This window comes from Nuphar pumila, chromosome 7, assembly GCF_984573655.1.
Source record: "Nuphar pumila chromosome 7, dmNupPumi1.hap1.1, whole genome shotgun sequence".
Lineage (NCBI taxonomy): Eukaryota > Viridiplantae > Streptophyta > Magnoliopsida > Nymphaeales > Nymphaeaceae > Nuphar > Nuphar pumila.
The window spans coordinates 131,179,679-131,207,482 of NC_143255.1; the positions used below are offsets into that span (position 1 = coordinate 131,179,679).

The 27,804-nt window shown below is 36.2% G+C and overlaps 1 protein-coding gene across 3 annotated transcripts in view; it reads left to right on the forward strand.

Annotated features, from left to right (window-relative positions):
* The window catches only part of LOC149833568 (U2 small nuclear ribonucleoprotein A'-like), a 58,407-nt gene that overhangs the window by 24,868 nt on the left and 5,735 nt on the right, over positions 1-27,804 (forward strand). For all 3 annotated transcript variants that reach the window (XM_090012903.1, XM_090012902.1, XM_090012904.1), the window contains exon 5: positions 13,493-13,669. In XM_090012903.1, the coding sequence (XP_089869029.1) occupies positions 13,493-13,669 (177 nt within the window). The remainder of the gene's footprint in view (positions 1-13,492; positions 13,670-27,804) is intronic.

Here is a 27,804-nt window from a genome sequence, read left to right on the forward strand (position 1 = left end):
TTAAAGTTGTATCCTCGCTTTGGCATCTCCCTTTCATCATCCACAGGCTCTAGTTCTGCTGGATTGGGGGCGTTAGATCGTGTAACTTCAGCCTGAACTTCTTTTGTTGCATTGATCTCGTGGTTTTGCATAGCATGAGTATCAACTTCTAAGCTTCCAAAGATAGTATCAGGATCTCCTAACAACTTTTATCACAGTACTCAAGAGGTATTGACATAGTAAATTCTAACAGCAAAATAAAATGTCGTAAGAGCATCATGAATTGGTAACAACCGATTGATTTCTCATTCATTCGATAGAGCAAACTTAGGGGATCGGCTCATCAGGGGATAAATATAATTTGGAGATGGGGATTTCTGAACTTGATTGCCATTGACCTTTGAATGGTTCATAAATGTCTCCAAGATGATTTCTCAATCGAGATTTATCAAAATTTAGCCCTGTTCACAATGGGCCCAGCAGGGATACACCCAAGAGACATTGACACACAATGTTCTTGAGGTTTCCTCGTAACAACCAGTCTTTACAGCAGATCAAAACGAGAAATCTATGACCGATCAAATGAAAACGCTGGATAAGAGGGAAAATAAGATATTTACAGGTGGGAACAGTGCTAGGCGAATGCACGAGCTATAAGAAAATGCTTAGTGGATCTTTGGGAATGGGACAATGATTGTGAAGCCCTTAGTTTTTGGGAAATGTTCATGTGATGACACCCCACAGATTGCAGACCTTGGAACCACTGGAAATGAACTGATGGCAAGGCCAATTTCATCAATCGAGATGTGCCAACCAGTGAGATGCTTTTGTGACTACAAGGATGATAATGGACAATGCCATGCTAAACTGAAACCTACGGATGCCGATGCTCAGACATTAAGGATAGATTAAGGAGACACAAATGAACATAGATGATATGATGAAGACATGTACCCGAATTTTACTGGAATGAAGACGTAAGGTAGTCCAATGCCATAGAATGAAATATGGGGTAAGCAGAGGTTGTGGGGAATCAAAATCCGCTCAAGGGACCGACACATACTGTAAGATGTAAACCTAAAAGGCGATGGAGACAACACAAGAAATAGATGATGAAGTCAAAACGACTAATAAGATGGTGAATGATCAAGACAAAAACATAGTGAAATGAACGCATACAACTAAAATGCATAAGTACGACTGACATGTAATTTGGATGATGCTAGTTAATGCCAAGACATATCATGAACTTGTTAGACAATCAAAGGAAACTAATTAAGACTGCACAATATACACCTGAGACCAATCCCCTATAATAACAACCCAACTGTAACAACAAAATGATATTATAGCCATAAACATGAATGCTGAAAACATAATAAAATTCATCCAATCTGATTGATGATGGCGAACCATATATTTTCCTTGTGTTGCAGCAGATGAAAGGTCGGTGGGGATGTTGATGGGATGCAGATGCTGCATATGCCGTTAGTGGAATGAAGATCAATGGAGTTAAAAACCAAATGCAAATCGAACCCGAAATGGAGACCATCCACAGTATCCAATTCGATCATTAAACCATTGAAATAAAAATCAGGGCCGAAGATATGCTGTACAACAAATACAAATGCAGAGACAAATCGTAACTTAGACAAAATATGCAAAAAGACAGTCAAATGATGTTCAAGAGGAATTGGAAGGAATGTAAACGGAAGAAAACAACATACGATCGAACATCATAAAAAAGAAATTAAAGACATATAATCAGAATAAGATGGAAAAGAAAGAAAGAAAAGAGAAAAAAAAGAAGAAGAACCCAAAGTCAATGGAAATAACGGAAAAGGAAAAAAAAATTTCGTCGAATCTGATATCATGAACATAGCAGAAGCAAATCACAGGACTAAACAAGGAAAGTGAGGATAGCAATTCAAAAGAAGTGTCAGAATTAAGAAATTCCGTTTACTATTGCACAGGAGAGGGGTTGATGTTGCTGAAAGCAACCCAACTCCCTCAAGGGTGCGTTAATGGAGATCAAAACAAAAGGGAGAGAAGCTAATAAGAAAGCTTAAAGAAAAATGAAAGAGGAAAGAAGAGGCATTCATTGAAGCGCTGCAGAAATCCGGATGAAGGGGCCGAGCTCTTCTCTTCTACTGTGGGGGCCTTCTACTAATGGAGAAGAGGAGAGGATCAGTCGTGAAAATGGATGATGGGCAATGGTGATCGATGGGAACAAATGCTTCTGGATGATGCGTAATTATGAAGAAGAATGGATCCTCGATGATTGCGGGAATGCCTGTTTATATAGGAAAAGGAGAAAGGACCGAGAAGGAGAGAAGCGGCTGGGGATCGACGGATGGGGGGGGCAATGGCAGATGAAGAGCGATCCCCTATCTTCCTTGCGTTTTCCCCTTCAACGAGAGCCCGTTGGGTTCTTTTACGAATCAGGTCCGGGAAGCTTTTGGAAATTTTCAGAAAGTGGTTCCTTTTCAAAGGGGTTTCTCAAAAAGTGGTTTTAGAAAAAAAGTGGTTTTAACAAAAAAGTGGTTTTAGCAAAAAGGTGTTTTCAAAAGGCGGTTTTTTAAAACTATCTTTTGTGTTTTCTTTTCTATTTTGATTTTTTTCTTTGTATTTTTGTATTTTTTTTTGAAATAAAACTCTAAAACTATGGGAAAATAAGAGATTTAAAACTATTTTTTTGTATTTTTGAGAAATATTTACAAAAGAGGGGTTTTCTGAGGATTCAGGTTTAAACCTTGGAAATTTTCTCAGAAAATGGGTTCGGATCCGGGTTTTGAGAAAATATTTGAGTTTTTAACCTCGAATCGAGAAATACAAAGCAATGGATCCAAATGGATACCGGATGGATTGTTCGAGCCATTCAAAAATTATTTTTGGTATTTTTGTAAATTTGGTTTAAAAATTGAATAATGAGGTTTAGATTTGGATTTTGACACTGGATCCGGATCCGAAATTGAGTCAGATATATAAAATGAATTTGGATTCCAGTGAATCCGAGAAATAACTGGAATTTAGATTGAAAATGACTCAATTTACTTAGAAAATGAGGGTCAGAGGCAAAAAGAGAATATTTACAAAATTTTGAAAAATTTGGGGTGTTCACACCATCCACCTTTGACTTTTGCACGCTTCACTAAAAGAGATCGACTCCTTATGTTCATCTAGGGAGGGGGTGAAAATCCATTGAAAAGGCTTTGTAGTTGACCCACTTTTCTGGTGGATGCCTAACAGGGCTTGATCTACGAAGCTGCACTTGCTGTTCATGTTCAGTAATAACATTTTTGGGGCTGATTATCACACCGATTTTCATTGGAACTGTGCACATTAGTATCTTCACTGCAAGTTGGCAATATAGACGTGTGTTTGCTATTCATTCGCGCTGGTTGCAAAGAAAGCTGTTTTGCAATGTTTTTAGAATTGTCTGTACGCTGCCTCTTGAGTACACCTGTTGAAAGAATTGAAACTGTAGCTGAATGACATTTGTCGGAGGTGCTGAAAAGTGGGGGTGGGCATCGGGCTCGGCTCGGCTCGTGAATATATATATAATATAAGTTATAACATAATATATATATATAATACATTATTCATAACATAATATATGTTATAATACATTATATATAACATAATATATAATGTAATACATTATATAAATAATATATATTATATTTTATATATAATATTAATATATATTGTTTATTATATAATAGGCCCTACCTGGCCCGATTAGACCCACGGGCCTAACGAGTGGGCCGTGGTTTTCCCAACAGGCCGGCTGAGCCAGGCCTTTGCCCCAACCCATCATTGATGGCCCAGGCCGGCCCGGTCCATTAGCGGGTCGGGCCGGCCAGAAGCCCACCCCTACTGAAAAGACAACTTCTCGCTGCTGTCCACTTCCACTCTCATCCTGAACCTGTTCAACAGAATTCATCAGATGTAGGCCAAACTGCTTGGAAATTTCTACCTGTACCTGGTGTCAAATCAATTTCATTTCCGCACCAAATCAAAGCATTTATACCCTTTGTATTATAGCCAACTAACTGACACACTTTGTCTCTCGGTGACAGTTTGTAGGGTATCATCAATATGCACAAAACTCTGACATCCAAAAGCACGTAAACTAACATAATCAGGATATTCCCCAAACAACACATGCTGTGAAATTCCTTCATTGACGAAGTTAAGAGGCATCACATTGATAAGATTTACAACTGTATGAAATGCCTCTGTCCATATGTCATGCCTCAAGTTTGCATCATACATCATGGTGATTGCAGTCTCGACAATGTGTCGATGTTTGCGCTCAGCCACACCATTTTGTGGAGATGTCCGAGGACAACACATCTCACATGTGATACAATTATCATGTAGGAAATTAATAGACTCATGTGAAAGGTATTCACCACCTCCATCACTTCACAAGGCAAGATTTTTGCGAGAAAATTGAGTTTCAACATAAGATTCAAATCTTTTGAATGTAGAGAAAACTTGATCCTTGGACTTAAAAGAGAAAATCCAAGTGTAACGACTATAATCATCAACATAGATCACATAATATCGGGATTTAGATAAGGACATAATTGGGGATGGTCTCCAAATATCGGAATGAAGAAGTTCAAAGGGATCTACCAAATGATAATTCATGACTCATACGCCTTGCAACTGGAACATAAAGATGAACGTGGCTTATCATCAACGTTGATATGTTGTTTATTACAAAGAGCATCAAGAAATCTAAGATTGCAGTGACTTAGATGTTGGTGCCAGAGATCAACTCTATTGTAGACCAGCTGCATGCTGGACACGAACAATAAAGGAAACAAGGACAAGGACGGAGACGATAAAACTTCGTTCAAGATGTAAAGATTCCTGCATCTCCTTCCCACAATGAACATTTGATTCATGTATCCTTCACAGAAACAAAAGGAGAAAAGGAGATGCAGAAATTAGTGTCATGAGCGAGTTGAGAAACATAAATCAAGTTATTTTTCATGTTAGGAACAAGAAAAGTATTATGTAAACAAAGTGAACCGTGAGTAGTGGGGATAAGGGCAATGCCTATGTGCATGATGGAGTGATGTTTACCATCACCGGTAACTACCTTTTCAATTCCACAATATGGTTCAGCGTGAGACAACTTACTTCAGTCTCCAGTAATGTGGTGCACTGCTCTCGAGTCCAAATACCACATATTTGATGAAGAGGCATGTTGCTGCATATTTTCTGGCTGCATCATGTTGCCGGATTGACCTCTCACATTAGGCTGCTAGGGACCAACAACAGTCCCATATGGAAGACTCATGTCTCCAAAAGATGCATTGAGTGCTTGATAGTCTGTGGAGCCACTCACAACGAAAGGAACATGTGAACTAGGATGAGACCGAGGAGCTTGCAACTAAGGACGGAATAGAGGCTGATTCCCACCAGCTCTTGCAGTAGGAGGAACACCGGCTAGAGCTCGGAAACACATTGGAATAGGAACTGTAGGAGGACGAAAGGTGGGGTCATATCTCCAATAACAATTAGAAATCGTGCGCCTCCTCTTCTCACATATTTGACATTGAGCACCAACCCCTCTACCGTTGGGAGGAGTTGGTAATAGGCCTGCGCCTCGCCCTCTTGAATTAAATCTTTGGTGCACCTTATATTGAGAGCTGCTTAGGAAGAATTCTAAGAATTTGCAGCCACGAGAACATTATGATTTTCTTGATTCCTTTGGCCTGGTGTTGCAATGTTAAACATCGCCTCATGCTCCAACAACATGGTGACTGACTGATCGAAAAGGTGCAGACTCCTTTCAGCTTTGATGCCATGTGAAGATGTGCCTCAAAGTTTGTGCTACAAGGAGACACCAATAGAGGAGAAGAAAAAGAGGAGGTGAATAGACATCCAACATAAGGATTAGGGCTGGGACATTCCTTCTTTTATATTAAAGCATGTGAGAAATTACAATAATGCCATTACATAAGAGGGTTTTAACTTGAAAGACAAATATACCCTCATTCAACAATATAAACACAAACATACAAATACAAAGCCCTCTACACGTGGTTCCTTAATAGGTAATGGTGAACACTCATCGCATATATTCTTGAATACATACAGGACAATGGATAGAGATACAAGTTTCTTGTCCTCATACTTCACAACAAAATAAAATAGCAGAAAGGAAACCCATACATATAGCATAAATTGGTGTATGTCATAAATTGCCTGCCAACTGATGGCGGCTTATGGGCTTATGAAAGGGAGAATGACTTATCATGATTTCATGAGAAGTTTTGATTGTCAATGCTATGTACATGTTCATAATTTAAGAACTGAATTGGACCCTAAACCTATACCTTACATTATTGTTGGATATTGTGATTTGCAAAAAGGTTATAGATGTTTTTGTCCATAGAACAAAAGAATTTATATATCTTTGCATGCCACTTTTGATGAATTAAACCTCGATGATGCTCCAGAGGATGGTGTTACAAATTCAAATTCAAACCTATCCATGCATATAATATAGAACTTTTCTTCACCGTGAGAAGAGATTCAAAATATTCAGAGCTAAATGGGCCAGTCTCATCAAAACTAGGACATATCTTGAGCAATTTTATATAAAGGACAAAATAAGAACATAATAAAAAAAGAACAGTCAAATACCCCACTGAAGTTGTTGGGCTAGAAAGAAAAATCTCTAACGGCAAATATAATTGGCCAGAAATAATGCATGTGCACTCCAAAAGATAAAAAATACACAACAAAAACAAAATGATTTAAGGTCCACTAGGGAAAGGCATAACATAAAGAGATTTTTTTTCACGAGGGGTAAAAAGTTATGGTGATAATTCTGTTAAAATAGAGCATGCGTATGGATCTGGATCCAGATCCATACACACGATGCTGTTGACGTGCGTGCGTTTTTCATTAATGGCATTTCTGTAATATAGTCCCCATTGTAAAATGTTTTAATACATAACAATTAGGGCTTGGTGGCTATGTAAGTCTGTTTGCCGCCCCAGCCATTGTGCATCTCTCTCTCTCCCTCTTCTCTACTTTCTGTTTTCTGTGCAGCTTGAACTGCGGTAAAGACTTCTCACCATATCTCATATGGTATCAGAGCCAGGTTGCAGAGCCCTACCAAAAGAATGCTCAACGAGATCTGAAGAAGTTTTTTCTTTTATTCATCTTCTTTTTCTGTCATTCTTTGCTTAAATCTCTGTCGTGAATCATAATATATCGGTCCTCTTGGTTCTTTTTCTTCCCTGTTTTTTTTAAACCCATATTCATCCTCGTTAAGAAGAGATCTCCTAATCTGGGATGCAAAAAATATATATATGCAAGCGTCCCATAAACTGCACCACCTATAAGAAAACCAGCAAGAAGTTCTCTTGTGGTTCCTTTATTCTGCTGTATGTCATTGACGTTCCTCTATTCTGCTTTGTTAACTGATTCTTTTTCCCTAAATCAATAAGCCGTAATCCACATCCCTTGTCTGAACCGTTTCCTTTGTTCCCCATATTGCTGTTTTCTTTTATGTATTGCTGGACGTTCATATCAGATTCTTTATAAATTGCTGTCCTTTATGTAATAGTGATTTTCACATTCACTATTATAAATCTTCCTTCGTCCTTTTTCACTCAGCAGTAAAATCAGTTTTGTGCTTCTCTGCGCAATGCCTATAGGCAGACTACAAGGTATTGGCTGCGAAAGTGCATGTTTTATTGAAGCTCTCACCTTGTTTGCTTATTCGTTATTTCATTGATATGAATTCCTTCTCGTCTTCCGGTCCTTCTGCGAATTTCTTAAATCAGCTCGTTGCAGAAAAACTTATTCTAATTTCTTGATATGGAAGAGACAAATACTTCTGTTCATACGGAGTTAGGATCTCGATGAACATCTGGATGGTTATGTTCCTGTACCACCACGACTTATTTTGCAGGACACCAAAAATGAGAAGGGTGACACAATTACCAAATCTGTTAAAAATCCAGAGTATGCAACTTGGAGAAAGCGGGATCAGTCTTTGGTTGCTTATATTACGTCAACACTCTCTCAAGAAGTGTTGGCTACTCTTTCAGATGATTGCACTGCGGTAGATCTATGGAGTAAGCTCTCTCAGACATACTCTCAGATATCATAAGCTCGAGTTATGTACTTGAAAAATGAGTTTCAAAGTTTGAAGCAAGGCTCAATGACAGTTATGAAATACATAGGCCACATAAAGAGTATTACTGACCAATTGGCTATTATTGGAAGTGCTATTTCTAGATAAAAATAAAGTACAACAACTTAATGGATTGGGTCCTGATTTTGACATGTTTACCACAACTTTGTCATGTCTTCTCTGCTTGCCCAACTTTGACGATCTTCAGGCGAAACTTCTCCAGCATGAGATGATTATGAAACAAAGGGTGGAAGGAAATGAATCAACTCATTCTCACTCAGTTTTGACCATGGACACTTCTGTAGGTTCTGGACGAGAGAATGGAGAAAATCAATGAGGAATAAGAAGAGGACGTTTTGGGCGGGGAGGACGTGGTATCTTGCCTACATCTAATATTTCGGGTGCTTTTAATGCAGGGAATCAGAGGAGAGTGCCCACTTGCTTCTTATGTAACAAAAGTGGACATGTGAAAGCTGATTGTTGGTTTAATCTGCAAAACAGAGGAAAAATAAACAAAATTGAGAATAAAGCAACAACCACTGTGGACACGAAAGCGCCATCTACAGATGTGCAACAACTTTACTATCAGCATTATCACATATGACAATCAAGCAAAATGAACAAGGAGAATGATATGTCATGTCACGGGTAATGCGGGTAAGTTATCTCACTTATTGCCTTATCTTGAAAAAGGTAGTATAGTTACGAGAGATGGAACTTCTCACTCCATTAGTCATATCGGCAGTGCACATGTTCCTATGTCAAAGTCCTCACTTCACTTGTCCAATATCCTTCTTGCTCTTAATATTAAAAAGAACATTGTCTCTGTGGCTAAACTTGTTGACCATATGAATTCTTGGGTCGAATTTACTCCTTCTTTTGTTTATGTTAAGGATCTACGAACGAAGGAGACGTTCGCTAAGAGGGAGTGACGAGGAAACATGTATGTCTTCAATGAGATTCCCTTAGTTCCAGTTCTCCAGTTGGAGCCGTCCAAGCATTTTTCAGTATCTTTGTCTTCAGAGTCTTTGCCTTTCAGTTCATTGGAAGTTTTTGATTCATCTCATTGTAATAAGCCAGATATCTGGCACAGTCGCTTGGGACATTGTGGTTGGGGTTTCATTGAAAATCTTGTATCTGATGGTCTTCTTCCAAAGTCTAGATTATATTCCCTTGTGAACTTTGCAAAAGTCATGTTCTTCCTTTTCATATTATTAATAAAAGAGCTTCAAAGCCATTTGAGATTGTTTGTTCTGATGTTTGGGGACCCGCCCCTATTCCTTCTCTCTCTGGCCGTCGTTACTATGTTATATTTATTGATTCTTATTCTCACTATACTTGGATATATTTCTTGAAACATAAGCATGAACTTTTCCAAATATTTCGTGAATTCCATTTGATGGTCAAAACAAAGTTTTCCTGTGATATTGTACATTTACAATGTGATAGTGGAGGAGTGTATTCATCAAACGAGTTTATTGCCTTTCTTCGGGATAAAGGAATAAGTCGACAGGTTTCTCGCTCCAATACTCAACAAAATGGGGTTGCGGACGGCATATTATCGAAAGTGCGATGAGCATGTTACATGACAGCAAGGTGCCCATTAGTCTCTGCACAGAAGTTTTCACACATCTGATCATGTCATAAATTGTCTTTCTATGGCACTTCTGGATAAGAAATCTCCTTATTATACTTTATTTGGGCAACATCCCTCTTATGATGAGCCACGTGTTTTTGGTTGTATATGTTATGTGCATATTGCTTCATCTTTACAAAATAAGTTTCAAGACAAGGCCGCTAAGTGCAGATTTGTTGGGTACGCGGATGAATACAAAGGCTATCGATGCTATGACTCTACTACAAAACTTATTAGGACCTCCAGGAATGTTGTTTTTGATGAGCAAAATTTTTAGATCAATGACTTCGAATAGGATGAGTGTGGATCTTTTTGCCAATACAGGAGAGACATGTCAGGAGGCTTGTCCTTCCTTCGACTTGAGTAGGGAGTTGGGTGACTGACAGATGCATGTCGAGCCATCTTCAGTTGAGCCACCTCCTGTTGAACGCTCCTCTAGACAAATTTACACTAGAAGGGACAGAAATACAAGGCCGAGGGATGTGGAAATCATCTCGAGTGATCCGGCTCAAAGGCCGTCATGCATTAGACATCCTATTTAGTGATGGGTGAGTTATGAGACCTTTTCCCTTGATTTTCAGTTGTTTATGTCTCAGCTCACAAAGCAGAATGAACCCACTTGTTTTAATCAAGCTCTTTAATCCTGTCATTGGATTGGGGCTATGAATAAAGAAATTGAAGCTCTTCATGAGTGCCAGACTGGGGAAATAGTACCTCGGCTAGAAGGAAAGAATGTAATTGGCTCAAAATGGGTTTATAAAACAAAATATAAGTCCGAAGGAAGTATTGACAGATATAAGGCACAACTTGTTGCTCGGGGATTTATGCAACAATATGGTGAAGATTACGATGAAACATTTAGTTCGATAGTCAAAATGGGCACAATTCGTGTCATATCCTTAGCAGTCGACCGAGGATGAAAGCTTAGCCAGATGGATGTTAAAAATGCATTCTTGCATGGGGTTTTAAAGAAGGAAGTATATATGGAGCAACCTTCTGGGTATGCCGAGAAGGATCATACTGTCGGGGTGTGCAAGTTAAAGAAATCTCTATATGGGTTGAAACAGGCGTCTCACTCTTGGTTTGAAAGTTTCTCCATGCAAATTCAAAGCTATGGTTTTAGAAGATGCTACTTGGACCACTCATTCTTTATTTACCAGAAGACAGACATCGTTACACTTCTTCCTATATATGTTGATGATATTGTGATCAATGAGAATTCACATAATCATGTGCAAGAAGTGAAGCGGTTTTTGATGAAAACTTTCATGATGAAAGATTTAGCGGAGTTGAGGTACTTTCTTGGTGTGAAGGTTGATAGACAAAAAGACACACTGACACTGACGAATTGCAAACCAGTCAACATTCCCAGTGTATTACATCAAAGGTTGAGCTTTGAAGATGGCCACCTTTGTGTCAACCCTACAACGTATAGAAGTCTTGTAGGGATGTTGCAGTATTTGACTTTTACCAGACCTGATATAGTATATGCTATCAATCAGGTATCCCAGTTTATGCATGTTCCAACAGAAGGTCATACTGTGAAGCATATTCTATGCTATTTAAAAGGAACTATAGGCTACAAACTTGTTTATCGCAAGGACGATAACCTACATAAAGGACATGAACTCATCACTTATACAGGCGCAGATTGGGCATGGGATCCAGATGAGAGACGATTCGTCTCTGGATATTGTGTATACATTGGACACAATTTAGTGTCTTGGAGCAGTAGAAAACAAAAGGCAGTGGCACGATCCAATACAGAAGCAAAATACAGGTCGATGGCTGCAGGCACGACAGAAGTTACATGGATTAAGACACTTATTGAGTGATCTTGGGAAGACAATTATTCGATCATCTCTTCTATGCGACAATCAAAGCGCAATAAATATTTCATGCAATCCTATTCAACATAGCAGAACGAAGCACATTGAGATTGATCAACATTTTATACGGCAGAAAGTCGAGATGAAAGAGAGAGAATTACGTCATGTTCGAACAGAAGATCAAGTGGCAGACTTGTTTACCAAGAGGTTAACAGGACGTCAATTTTGGCTATTGAAGAGCAAGTTGTACATGCTCCAAAACCATGTACAACTTGAGGGAGGGTGTTAAAATAGAGCATGCGTATGGATCCAGATCCATACGCATGATGTTGTTGATGTGCGTGCGTTTTTCATTAATGGCATTTCTGTAATATAGTCTCCATTGTAAAATGTTTTAATACATAACGATTAGGGCTTGGTGGCTGTGTAAGTCTGTTTGCCGCCCCAGCCATTGTGCATCTCTCCCTCTCTCTCTCTCTCCCTCTTCTCTACTTTCTGTTTTCTGTGCAGCTTGAACTGCGGTAAAGACCTCTCACCATATCTCATAAATTCTACTTTATGTAAATGATATTATCAGTACAGGTAGCTGTAAGGAGCTGATTGATGATGTTATTAACTTATTTCAATGAATGATTTAAGATGAAAGATTTGGAACAGTTGGTATTGAAATTGATCAAAGGAAAGATATCTTGAATTTAGGTTAACATTTGATGCAAATCTAGTGTTTCATGATAGGTCTAAGCATATTGACATAAACTATGATTTTGTTTGTGAGAAGTTGAGGAGATCAAGACTGAATTTGTGAATGGTGAAAATATGACTGCTATTATTCTTACAAAAAGATTGACTAGAAATAGGTTTACTTTTCTCAAGAACAAGTTGGACATGAAGAAACAAGATGTACTTCTTGTGGGAGAAGTATCAGTCGTCATTCACTGCTATTACTGCATTACTATTATTGAATTACTTTTTACTGTATTACTATTTGCTCTGTATTTGTAGTTCGGATAGTTTTTTTCATGGTAGGACACCACGTATAGTGGCAGTTGTAGCGATCTTTATCCTTATCTTTTTGTAGTTGTCCTTTATGTTATTTCTCTATAAATGATACTCGTGTGTTTGCCCCTCACAAGAGGTAATAGGGATCAAGTTCCTTCTACCAGCTGCTTCATGTCTTTAACCAATTTATGAATATTTACCCCTGACCTTAACAAAATCTTAAAGGCTGTGGTTGTTGTCATCCTTACTTTTTGTATTGTTGCCATCTATTTATTTACACCTAAATTTGCATAAATTGTGTCATGCTTCTGGAGCATGTTGACTGTTGTAGATTCAGATGCTGTTAATTGTCACAACTTTGTGCTTTTACTCATAGCGGTCATGCTTATTGTGAATCCCATGAATTTTATGAGTACTGTCATTTGAAAAACATCTTGTTATGCAACCAGCGTTACCAAAAACACGCCTTGAGGCAAAAAAGGCGCGTCCCTCTGTGCCTCAAAGCGCAAAAAAAAGCAAGAATATATTTTCCAGTTATGTAATCAGTTTTTTAGTTACTTTTATATGTTAATCTCATATTTTTTGGTACTTATTTGAATTTTTCTATTTCTTATTGGTTGTTATTTCATCAATAAAACATTTCTTTATTTATTTGTATTTTTAGAATATTTTTTATATTTTTTTAAAGTTTTCAAAAAAAAAATTTGAGGCTTACGCTTTACGCCTTGCCTTGGTTTTTGGTGGAGCGCCTGGCTATGCCTCAACGCTTTTCACAACACTGTAGGCAACTTATACTCCTCTTGCCCACTTTTGGCAATTTACTTCCTAATTGCCAATCTATTCAGCTCCTGCTCACCAAGTCTATTTTCTTTGCAGGAAAGAACCGAGGCAGAAAACCTATTTGCTTCTGCTGAAGTGCAAGAAAACATCAAAAAGGAATCTGCAAAGACATTCACCCCAGGGGAGGTTCCACCAGCTGTCTCAGAGGTTTTGGAAGAACAGCAGCCTTCCAAAGCTCTTGGCCCAACGCCAGAGCAAATTATTGCCATCAAGGTACCATTTAGCAGTGAATGCCACACACACACACACACACAGTCACCGTATATTACCTGGACACTGGTACAAGCATCAGTGTTGGGGTACCAAGTGTTGGGCCTTGAAAAGTTAGATAAGCATGCATAGCTATATGTGTGTGTAGAAGTTAGTTAGCCCAGGAATAGTAACTTGCATGATAAAGGGAAAAGTGGGTACAAGTTAGAGTTCAGATGGAAAATGCCAAGGTTCATTTACCAAATAATGCCAAGAGCCCTTGGTGTTGCAGGTTGACATTGTTTATGATATAATTGATACTTGAAAAGGAATAAAGCTTGTCTACAAGGTATTGGGTGTAATGAAATGAGAGATCACAAGAGATATCTCACACACAATAACAAGGCCACTAATGGGCAAGATACATAAAGTCACAAGGCCACTAATGGGCAAGATACATAAAGTCACAAGGCCACTAATGGGCAAAATACATAGTCACAAGGTGCTTAAGCACAATAGCACAAGAGAGCATAAAATAAATAATGTATTTTATTGAAGAGATGCTTTAAAACACAATACAAATGAGGGGGGACAAGGTCCCCTATTTATACTGCAAAGGGGATGTCCATAGAGCTGTTGGGAGCTTCGCAACAGTCCTATAAAATGGACAATCTTGTCCATGGTCAAACAATCAAAAGTAAATAGAATAAAAATAAAAAAATAAAGGGAAAGTCCCTAGTGGACTGTGCTAAGTATATATGGCAAAAAGACAAAAATACCCCTGAAGGTTAGGACTATTTACAACTATATATATACACACTTACATTTTAACACCTCTCAAGATCACCGAACGTTTGTTAAGTAGAAGAATAAAATGAGTGAGAAGGGCTTTGGTGAAGAAATCTGCAATTTGATAATCTGATGTGACATCCGACAACTCAATAGTTCGTTTTAAATATTCATCACGAACGAACATAGTGACAGTCCATCTCAATGTGTTTGGTTCTTTCATGGAAGGTGAAATTGCTTGCTATGTAGATTGCACTTTTGTTGTCACAACACGTCTTTAAGGATTTGGAGATGAAAACTCTCATGTCTAAATAAGAGACCTGAGCCAAACAAACTCTATTGTTATCGTTGCCATTGCTCAATATTCTGTCTTAGTTGAGGATAATGAGACCTTTTGCTGTTTTTTACACTTGCAAGAGATCAATGAATCTCCTAAAAAGACACAAAAACCAATAGTTGAGATTCTATCATTTGGGTTACCACCCCAGTCAACATACATTAGTATAAGCAATTAAATTTAAAGATGGGGAAGATAATAAGAAAATCCCTTTTGAGATGTTTTTAATGTACACACAATCCTCATAATTGCAGCCATGTGCACTGTGATAGGGGCATGTTGAAACCGATTTGCTGCATGAATGGCACGAGTGATATCAGGTCGGGTGATGGAGAAGTAGGTGTGAAATCCAATCAATTGACGATATGAAGTAGGATCTTCAAGCAATACGACATTTAAAACTCCTGACCTATCACATATGTCAGTAGATAATTTCATCTCGGAGAGGCTATATCCTCTAGGAGAGTAGGCAACCTCAAATCCTAAAAAGTATCTTAAAAATCCCAAGTCAGGCATATCAAAAGTTTTCTTTAAAACCAATTTAATTTCAATAACTCCTTTGTCATTTCTTTCTTAACAAAGAGAACAATGTCCGTATACAACAACAATAACAACAACTACGCCTTCATCCCAAAACAATAATGTCCGTATAACAAGTGATAAATCTCAAATTAATCAACACATTACTAAATTTATCATACCAAGCCTTAGAAGCTTGTTTAATACCATACAAGACCTTTTTAAGTTTTAACTTTTTTTTATTTAAATTAACTCCTGGAGGGGGTCCATGTAAACTTCCTCATCAAGTTTTTCATTTAAAAAGACATGTTTAACATCTAATTGAAAAATATGCCATTTTTAATAGAGGCAATGGCAATGAGAGTTCGAACACTAGTCATTTTTATGACATGAGCAAAGGTTTCCTCATAATCTATTCCATATTATTTGGCATGCCCTTTAGCAACTAATCTTGCTTTATATTTTTCTAGTGATTCATCACTTTTGACTTTAAACACTACACCCTATAGGTTTCATTGTCTAAAGGAGGATCAACTATTTGTTTTGGCTTTCCTAAGTGCATTAAGTTCTATTTCCATTGCTTCATTTCAATGAGGGTATTGTTTGACATTATTATAATGAGATGACTTATAATAAAAGTGAAGAGTTATTAAACATGCTCTATAGTTTGGAGAAAATGAGTCATATAAGACAAATCTATTTGAAGCACTAGAGATTCGACTTGTTCTCCTAAGTTGAGATTCTCTTAAAGGTATGTTTGAGAGAACTTGTTGTGGGCACATGGGTGGTTACCTGTTAGAAAGTATGCGGAAATGAATTACAAGAATGCATAATGCATTCATAAGGTCCAATATTGGACAAACACAACCCCATAACGGGGAATAACAAAATGGTCCACTAAGGGACACCATAAGAAGCCTACGAAGAGGCATAAGTTGCACATACTTCATTGAATGAGGGCCTAAAAGGCCATAGAAATACATGGGGTAGAGACCCTATTTATACAAGAAAGAGGGCTGAAAAAGGGGAGCCATTGGGAGCTCCCCATAGAGATGTTGGGAGTCTCAACGGTCACATTAGTGACCGTTGGGGCCCCAACGACTCTATGTGGGGCCCCTTATGCGTGGATCCCTTATTCAAAATAAAAGGAAAAAATAAAAAACAAAAAACAAAATGCTAAAAAATAATTATTTACATAAAATAGTTGTTTCTAAAACCATGTAAAATGACAAAAATACACCTATCGGGTATTTCACACACACACACACACATATATATATATATATGTGAGAACATATATATTTTAACACCCCCCTCAAACTTTACGTGGGGATAACGAATAGTTTGAAGATACAAAAAGGAGGGTTTCAGGTCTTCAAAGAATCTTCAATGAAAGCCATCATCTTTAGAGTACATGAAAGAACTTTGCAAATGTCATCTTTTAACTGTCTTTAATGATCATCCTCAAGCTTCTTCCACGATGTATCTGTTAAAATGTATCTTATATGTATCTTATATATATATATATATATATATATATATATATATATATATATATATATATATATATATATATTCTGTATATTACATCAATATTCGATAGGGGTATTTTTGTAATTTCACTAGTTGTTTTAGAAAACAACTATTTTCAGATTTTGTTAAAATGTATTTTTTCTTTTTTTCATTTATTTTTTGTATTTTTTATATCACAAAAGGGGCTCCAACCATAGAGTCGTTGGAGCCCCCAACGGTCACAAATGTGACCGTTGGGGGCTCCCAACGACTCCATGGGAGCCCCCTTTTGGGCTCTCCTTTTGAGGCATTTTGCCTCCCCTTCTCTCCTCTCCCTTTTGTATAAATAGGGGTGATCCCCTTGTATGTTATTCATTCTTGAGAGCTCTCTCTCTTCTCAATAAGAGGCTTTTTATATTGTTGCCTTCTTTAAGGCTTGTGCTTGTATTGTCCCTTTGTGGATTTGTGATATTGTCTCTTTTTCATTGTTGTAAGTGCTTGTATGCACTCTTTATATTTCCGCAATATCTCATTACATGGTATCAGAGCCACTCGATTCTTGAAGGAAAAGTGTGGTTCGTGTATTTCATATTTAGTGGATATCTTCTCACTTCTTGGCATCATCATGGAGACAAAGATTGACCTATCTTTCAAGCTCAATGGAAAGAATTATATGATGTGGCCATCGGCAATGGAAAATAATCTCAAAGGAAAGGAGCTTTGGGGTTTTGTCATGGGTACCGTTCCGGAACCTAAGCTTATGCTCACAAAGATGGAAGAAGGTCAAAAAAAGGCTCTTGAAGGAGATGCTCGCCTCAAGGCCATTGAAAGTCATCAAAAGGAAGTGGAAGATTGGGAAAGCAATCACGCAAAAATCCTTGCGTGGTTTATGAACAATGTGGAGCTTAAGGTATGTGCTAATATAGCTAAATTTCGTAGAGCCAATGAGGCTTGGTCCTTTATGAAGGGTATGTATACTCAAAAGGATCTTGCAAGGGCATATTTCTTGCAAGAAAAGATTAGAACCACCAAGCAAGGTGATTCTAGCATTCAAGACTATTATAGTGCTTTAAACCCACTATGGGATGAATTGGCTCTCTTGGAGCCAAAATGGGTTTCTATGGAAGATATTGATTTAAGGCAAAAACAAATGGAACAAGAGCGATTGTTCCAATTTCTTTTTGGGCTACGTCCCGAATTTGAGCAAGTGAGATCTTCACTTCTCCATAGATCTATTTTTCCTCCTATTGAGGATGCTATTGCCGAAATCACTCAAGAGGAGACAAGGCTTGGCATGAGTAAGCATGTCGATGAAGTCCTTGCCGTATCAAAACCGGGTAATAATGTTAGAACCTATAAGCCTACTCATTTTGGGAAACAAGGAAACTACAATGGAGGAAGAAAAATGATTGTTTGCCATTATTGCAATGAGCCGAGTCACATTAGACCCACTTGTCCAAAGCTTATTGGAACCTTCAAGCCTAAAGTGGCTTCTCTTGAGGAAACCACCACCAAAGAAGATGAAGGCAAGAACAATGACATCAAAGAAACTCTTGGACAAATATCTATGGCTCTCCAACAAATGCTAAAGGTTTCTTCCTCCACATCGGGTGCGGCTATTGCTTCATCATCTTCACCCGGTACGTATTCTTGGATCCTTGACTCCGGAGCTTCCTTTCATATGACCCCTCATGAAAATGCACTTGTTGATGTTTGCACCAATTCAAAGGACTCTTGTGTTTCTACGGCCGATGGAACCTTTTTAAAAATTTCAAGTATTGGCTCTTTTAAAGATTCACAAAATTTTTGTGTTCCAAAAGTAAGAGTTGTTCCCAAACTAAATTTAAACCTATTTTCGGTTTCTCAAATTGCCGACCATGGATGTGAAATATCTTTCTCATCTAATGGTTGCTTTGTGCAGGATCTCCGGTCCGGGAAGCGGATTGGGCAAGGCCATAGAAAGGGAGACCTCTATTATATGGACCATCTTGATCTCCCTACAAACTTTTTTTGTTCTTATGTCTAAGAGAAAAGCATGGAAACTTGGCATAAAAGACTTGGTCATCCAAGTTATTCTAAAATGTATCTCTTTCCTTTTGGAAACAAATTTTGTAAGGAAAAAGAAATTAATTGCAAAGATTGCATTTTTGGAAAAATGAAGTCTTCTCCATTTTCGACTAGAACTTTTTTTTCATCAAGGCCTTTTGAATTGGTGCATTCGGATGTGTGGGGGCCCTCTCCGGTTATGTCTAAAGGGGGTTATTCATATTATGTTACGTTTATTGATGACTTTACTCGGTATGTTTGGATTTATTTCCTTAGTCATAAATCGGAAGTATTTACTTTCTTTAAAGATTTTCATAAAAAAGTTCAAAATCAATTTCAAAGTAACATATCCATGTTAAGATCCGATTCCGGTGGCGAGTACTTATCTCATGAATTCCAAAACTATTTAACCCAAAATGGCATTTGCCATCAAAAGTCATGTCCTAGGACTCCCCAACAAAATGGCCTAGCGGAAAGGAAACATAGGCACATTATAGAAACCGCTAGAACATTACTTATTTCTAGAAATATTCCAAAGAAGTTTTGGGCCGAAGCCGTTCTAACCTCAACCTATCTAATCAATAGAATGCCCTCTTCTAAGTTAAAAAATGTTTCTCCCTATGAAAAACTCTTTAAATTTTCACCCGATTTCAATCGTCTTCGTATTTTTGGTTGCAAATGTTTTGTCCTATTACATAAAAGGGATAAGTTATCTCCAAAAGCAATTGAATGTGTTTTTTTAGGATATGGTGAAAATAAAAAAGGGTATAGATGTTATGATTTTAAGAATGATAAACTATATATTTCAAAAGATGTAACATTTCTAGAAGAAGAAAACGGTTTTGATAAACTAGAAGAAACAAATGAAATTGACTATGTATTCTTATATGATCTTATTGATGACATACAAGAAGATTTTCTTGAAAACATTGATCATTCTCATGAGGTATCCCCTCTTGACATAACTCCCTCAAATGATAGTGATTTGAATATAAATGTTCATGATAGTGATACCAATATAAATGTTTACTCAAGAAGAAATAAAGAAAATCCTATTAGTGCCCTCGAAAAATACTCTCAAATTTCGGAATCCACTGAGGAACCACAAGTTAGGCATTCTTCTAGAATATCAATACCCCCAAATAGGTTTGTATCCTATGATTCCTTAACTCCCAACTATCGGGCATGTTTGATAACCCTACATTCTTATTTTGAACCAACACACTATAATCAAGCTAAATCGACACCTCATTGGGTTGAAGCAATGCAAGTTGAACTTAATGCATTAAAAAAGGCCAATACTTGGGAAATAGTTACTCTACCCTCACACAAAAAACCTATTGGTTGTCGCTGGGTCTTCAAAGTTAAAACAAAAAGCGATGGCTCTTTAGAACGATATAAAGCTAGATTAGTGGCTAAGGGATACTCCCAAGAATATGGCATTGATTACGAAGAAACATTCGCTCCCGTAGCTCGAATGACTAGTGTCAGGACCTTAATAGCTGTTGCATCAACCAAAAAATGGCCTATTTATCAACTTGACGTAAAAAATGCCTTTTTAAATGGAAGTTTAAGTGAAGAAGTTTATATGGACCCGCCACCCGGAATAAATATTAAGCAAGGTCAGACTCTTCGGCTTTTGAAGGCATTGTATGGCCTTAAACAAGCGCCTAAGGCTTGGTATGATCGTTTCAGTGATATCATGATAAAGTTAGGATTTCACTCTTGTTATACTGACACTGCTCTTTTTGTTAAACATGCAGGTTCTAGTATCGTAATTTTGTTGCTTTATGTTGATGATATGATTATCACTGGGAATGATCAAAATAGTATTATTGATGTTAAAAATATGTTAAAAAATAATTTTGATATGTCTGACTTAGGATTTCTCAGATATTTTCTTGGAATTGAAGTTGCATATTCTCCTAGAGGATATATTTTGTCACAGATGAAGCTTGCTGCGAATATATGCTCTAAGTCTGGGATTTCTGATGATAAGAAAGTAGAGACTCCCGAGGTTATTAATGCCAAATTGCGGTTGGAGGATGGGGTTCTTCTGGAAGATCCCACACCTTACAGACAACTCATTGGGTCTCTTACCTATTTAACCATCACCAGACCAGATATCACTCATGAGGTTCACTCTGTTAGCCAATTTCAGCATGCTCCTACAACTGTGCATATGAGTGCCGTTCTCCGAATCATCCGCTACATTCGGAATACCATCAATAAAGGGCTATTTCTATCCTCCTCTTCTTCCTTGAATCTTCTTGCTTATACTGATGCAGATTGGGAAGGTAATCCCAATGATCGAGTCTCAACTACTGGTTTTTGTGTTTTTTTAGGAGACTCTTTGATTGCCTGACGATGCAAGAAGCAACAGAAAGTTTCACTATCATCCACTGAAGCTGAGTACCGGGCTATGGCAACCACGACAATGAAACTTGTATGGCTTCGCAGTTTGCTTAAAGACATGGGAGTTGATATTACCGAAGCCTCAAAGCTATGTTGCGACAACAAGAGTGCCATCTATATTGCGAGCAATCATACTTTTCATGAGCGTACAAAACATATCGAAATGGATTGCCACTATGTTCGTGACGAATTCTTGCGAGGAACTATTGCTCTTCCCTATGTCACTTCAGAATATCAGTTGGTGGAATTCTTCACTAAAGCTCTTCCGGCTCCTCGCTTCATGTTTCTTCTTGGCAAACTTTCCGTCATTTCCCCGTAAAGTTTGAGGGGGGGTGTTAAAATGTATCTTATATATATATATATATATTCTGTATATTACATCAATACCCGATAGGGGTATTTTTGTAATTTCACTAGTTGTTTTTAGAAAACAACTATTTTCAGATTTTGTTAAAATGTATTTTTTCTTTTTTTCATTTATTTTTTGTATTTTTTATATCACAAAAGGGGCTCCAACCATAGAGTCGTTGGAGCCCCCAACGGTCACAAATGTGACCGTTGGGGGCTCCCAACGACTCCATGGGAGCCCCCTTTTGGGCTCTCCTTTTGAGGCATTTTGCCTCCCCTTCTCTCCTCTCCCTTTTGTATAAATAGGGGTGATCCCCTTGTATGTTATTCATTCTTGAGAGCTCTCTCTCTTCTCAATAAGAGGCTTTTTATATTGTTGCCTTCTTTAAGGCTTGTGCTTGTATTGTCCCTTTGTGGATTTGTGATATTGTCTCTTTTTCATTGTTGTAAGTGCTTGTATGCACTCTTTATATTTCCGCAATATCTCATTACAGTATCATAGATACTTCTTTCGTCTCATCTTGGCGATCACGTAGAACAAGCCAAAAGAACTTTAAGTAAAAAATATCTTTGTATCTTAATCAAATAAAACATAAATAAGATTGACCATATGATTTCATCAAAACAACTATTTAAAAGATATTTCATGCATTTTAATTGAGTATTATGCAAAAATAACTTAAACTTAAATATTCTATTGATAAAACAACTATGTTCTTGAAGAAGGATATGTGCACAAAGGCCATACTAAGAATACTTAAATAAATGTATCTAAAAGGTACAAGAGAGGACACCCACAAATGCACAATTTATATATTTAGAACTGATGCCAAAGATATTTCTCACAAAGGGTTTTATCAATATTTGGTAGTAAGAAGTGTGTGCACGGAGAACACTCACAAGTGCACAAAGACACAAAATTATGAAATTTGCATTAAGATAAAAAAGGTTTCATGTATTACAAATATTTTTAAGAACACAATGTTCACATAAGAACTAATGGCTCCCAAAAAAGAACATACGAACGAAAGCATATTTGACACACAAATCTATAATAGGGAGACATTTTAACACAAGATGATCTAATGCTTTTTCTCACATCTTAGAGAGAAGAAATTCTAAACAAATGTCACATGTGATCTTGCTAAAAATGTCCACCCAAGAGTCAACAGTGAAAGATATTTGAGTAGAAAGCCTTACACATTGAGGAAATTCTTATTCAAATATTTGCAAATACAAAAACTCATTAGGTGGCCGAAAAATAAAAAAAACACTCAATATATATAGGTTAAATGCCAAAATATTAAATTGGTGTTCAAATATGCATATCAATGATATGATCCACTATAATATCTTAAAACACAAGTTATGAATGAAATTTTGCAAATTTCAACAATAGTCCATCTACTACAAGCAACTACCTCATTAGTCCTCCAAAACCCATAAATCAAGTGTATAAGCTACTAGAACAAAAACATAAATATAATGTCATTAAAGGCTAAAGACACACACAAAGGTGTGTAAAAATACCTCTTGTCTACATGTAATAATACTTGAAATGAGTGCATCAACGACAAGAACAAGAGAATACACGCCAACATGGACCAAAAACATCTCTTGTCTACGTAAAAATATACTCAAAATCAAGTATGTTCAGCTACTTGAACAAGAATACCAAGCCAACCATGGGCAAAAACACACACGAAGGTGTGATAAAACATCTCGTCTACATAAAATGACACTTGAAATGAGTGAAAGAAGCCAACCATGGGCATACATCTCAGCGACTAAAACAAGGACACAAATGCCAACATGGACTAAAATCACACACAATGGTGTGAATCAACGTGCCTTGTCTACATATAATGACACTCAAAACAAATGTGTTCAGCTACTAGACAAAGAGCATAAAAATATGCCACTAAAGGGCTACCAACACACAAAGGTGTAATAATGTCTTGTCTACATATGATGACACTTAGATAAGAGGTATAAAAAGGAGAACACTTTTTTGGCAATAAGACTTGTAATGACTAACATTTAACAAATAAAACATTAATTTCAATATACCTTAAAACATTTAAGGTTTCAAACTTCATACATCCATCACAGGTACACATAATTAAGAGCATCCATAAAAATAATGGCAAAAAATAAACGAGTGACGCACTCATAATTAGAGATCACATAACAAGTCATTTTAGAGTCAAACTACAAGTTGACAATCTAAAATGACATAACACGAGGTGCTCATAATTCACCTCAAAAAACATCTCTAATATAACAATAATAAGGCAAAAAAGGATTGATGCATCATATAACAACTTGTGATGAATAAATATAAATGCCATAAAAAGACAATGAACACTTAGGGAAATCATTTCCAAATAGGTGATTTTATAAAGAAGGTCGATTTGAAAAAATCAAATCAAAAGTCCAATATAATCAATCACAACAATATGCTTTATAATAACGATTTTGCATAGACACAAATTAAGCTTAATCATGATCAATTCTTCAAAGAAGTTAAAAAGGTTTATTATGCAACAAACACAACACGAAATATTAAGCAACATCATGTGCACAAAGCTTATAAGCATACAAGCATAAATACTTGATAAACAAATGTGCACAAATGCACTTAACACCACGCTTGCACAAATATGTAAAATACAAAAAAAGTGAGCAAGCATGCGCTTTTACACAATACAAGATGTCGAATGACAATAATCTTGAATAAGCAAATAACAAATTTAGGACAACATAGGCATTCATAAAGATGGTAAGATTATGAAGTTTGAAAATCTTATGAAAACCACTATTGTAACTTAAAAAAGATGCTCACAACAAATCTCAAAAGATCCACAAAGGTTTACAATTATTAATGAATCTTTGAAGGATATTATGCAAGAGAAAGATACTCACAAACAATCTTCTCACAATAATCATGAAATCTTCATAAAGAGTATATACTCATAAGAAGATTACAAGGACCAAAAGGTTCCTCAAAGAGAGTTCAAATACAAAAAACACGCAAGATCCCCAAAGGAGGGTACACACAAAAAGGAGAGGAAAAACTTCATTAAAGTGGGAGAAATCCCAACAAAGAAGAATAATAGGTTTATTAAAAAACCTTACAACAAAATAAGATTGGACTATGGCATAAATCTATAAAATCAAATATTTATTGAAAAGAAATTCAAAACTCATAAGTTTATCAAAAACATATGACTTAATATGTTATAACCAACTCCTAATGCAATAAGTATGCAACAAGCATTAATGAAGACCATAAATTTTACAATGAGACAAACTCTTGAAATCAAATTTGAAGAATCTTTAAGAGTATGAAGATGTAAAGAGAATAACCATATTCCATAAGACCATTTTAAAACTTATTCAACCAGTATTATAAGACGCCTTCTTAATCAAATATTGTTTATATGAAAAGAACACATTAGGTAAGAGAATCAAAACTTAATAAGGAATTTTTCATAGATGATATATGTCAATCATTTTTTCAAAAAACACACGATATTATAAGAAGTCACGTATAAGACTTTTTAGTGGATAAACACGTACCTTCAATACGAAACAACAAATATGATTAGAGTGTAGAAGAGTATGTGATCAATACTATATATCTCACAAACATTTTAATCTTAACACAACTTTCTTTAAAGACTTATCATTTATATAAAAGATATTCTTACAAACGAAGTTAAATATAAATTCCAAAACTCCAATGGTCATAAATTTTTACCGACCCATTAAAGCACGTTTTGCGCAATCATATATCTAATTGAAAAAGAAAACAAGTTCACCGGTTTTTAGAAATTAGCATTTAAAAATTTTCAAAGAAAAACATACGAAAAAGTATAATAATACGAAAAAGGTTCAATTGAGTATCAAGTAACCCAAACTCTTATAAAAAAGACATAATGACAAAGAGAACACATATGAAAAACATATCTAATTCTTCATAATGCTCGACACTTAAAGAAATAAAATGCATACCAAATAACTTTAAGAAAGAAAAGAGAGAGAAATGAAAACTTCACCATTTTTCTTTAAAATTTCTTGAATAACACGCTTCCCGATGCACCCAAGAAAAACTCGATCCCAACTGAGCTCTGATATCAGGTTAGAAAGTATGCGGAAATGAATTACAAGAATGAATAATGCATTCATAAGGTCTAATATTGGACAAACACAACCCCATAATGGGGAATAACAAAATGGTCCACTAAGGGACACCATAAGAAGCCTACGAAGAAGCATAAGTTCCACATACTTCATTGAATGAGGGCCTAAAAGGCCATAGAAATACATGGGGTAGAGAGCCTTATTTATACAAGAAAGAGGGCTGAAAAAGGGGAGCCATTAAGAGCTCCCCATAGAGACGTTGGGAGTCCCAACGACTCTATGTGGGGCCCCTTATGCGTGGATCCCTTATTCAAAATAAAAGGAAAAATAAAAAACAAAAAACTAAAAAATAATTATTTACATAAAATAGTTGTTTCTAAAAACAACTATGTAAAATGACAAAAATATCCCTATCGGGTATTTCACATATATATATATATACACTTATAAGTGTATATATATATATATATGTGAGAACATATATATTTTAACATTACCTTCCCCCTATTGAGTATACACATGCATATCATTTGATGCATTTTCATTCATACTTTTATGTTGATGACTAACTTCATCAACAATTAGATGATCAATACTAGAGTTATTTTCCAAGTGAGAATCAAACACCATAATAGAGTTAGACTCATCATGTTTTGGCAATAAATCAAATAGAAATAAATAATCAATTTCTTCTTTAGGTCCTTTGCTATCAAACCCATTTTTATTTTCAAGAAATGTGACATCTTTTGAAACATAGAGCTTGTTATTTATTGGATCAAAACTTCATTACCCTTTTTTATGTCACCATAGCCCAAGAAAACACATTCAATGGCTTTTGGAGATAGTTTATCATTTTTATTAGTAAGCACATAATAGTTACAACCAAATATTCTTAGTCTTTTAAATTCGGGAGTCATTTAAAAAAGTTTTTCAAATGGAGAGACATTTTGTAACGAAGACGAAGGAGTTCTATTTATTAAGTTGAGGTTAAAACGTCTTTTGCCCAATTTTTTTTGGAATGTCCCTTGAAATTATATGAGTCCTAGTAGTTTCTATTATATGTTTATGCTTTCTTTCCGCTAACCCATTTTGTTGCAGAGTTTTAGGACAAGATCTTGGATAACAAATTCCATTTTTTTCAAGTAGCTTTGAAAACCATTTGACATATACTCCCCTCCCGAATTAGGTCTAAGAATTGATATGTTGCTAAGAAATTGATTTTAACCTTTATACGAAATTCCTTAAAGCAAAAGAACACATTGGATTTAAGATTTAAATATAAATCCATATGTATCTAGTAAAATCATGAACAAAAATAGCACAATAAGAGTAACCTCTTTTTGATATTATCGGTGAAGGACCCCATACATCCGAATGCATTAATTCAAAAGGTCGAGTATAAATAAAGGTTCTGTGAGGATAGAGAATAACTTTCATTGTTTCAAAAGTGCAATCTTTACAAGATTTATCTTTTTTATTACAAATATTTTCCAAAAAAGTAAAGAGATACATATTCGAAAAACTAGGATGCCCAAGTCTCTTATGCCAAGTATCAATACTTTTGTCTTGTACATTATTATAAAATGACTTTGGTGAAAGTGATGAAAAATCTATAAAGTAAAGATCTCCTCTCCTGTGGCCTTGTCCAATTAGTCTCTGTAACTGGAGATCCTGCACGATGCAATCCTTAGATGAGAATAAAAATTGCAACCATGATCAGAAATTTGAGAGACAAAAAAAAGATTTAAATTTAATTTTGGAACAAGAAAATTTTGAGTCAAGTGTTCTGATACTATTTATTTTTAAAAAAGTTTCATCGATCGTTGAAACGTAAGATGAAGTAGAATTAGTGCAAACTTCGGAGAGAACATTCTTATGAGGTGTCATATGAAAGAAAACACTCAAGTCAAGAATCCACATACCTAAATGAGATGAAGAAGATGCAATGACGACACTCGAAATAGAAGATGATTTGAGAAGTTATTGAAATGCCTCCGATATTTGACTAAGTGTGTCTTTAATATCTCCTCTATTTTTGCTTGATTCT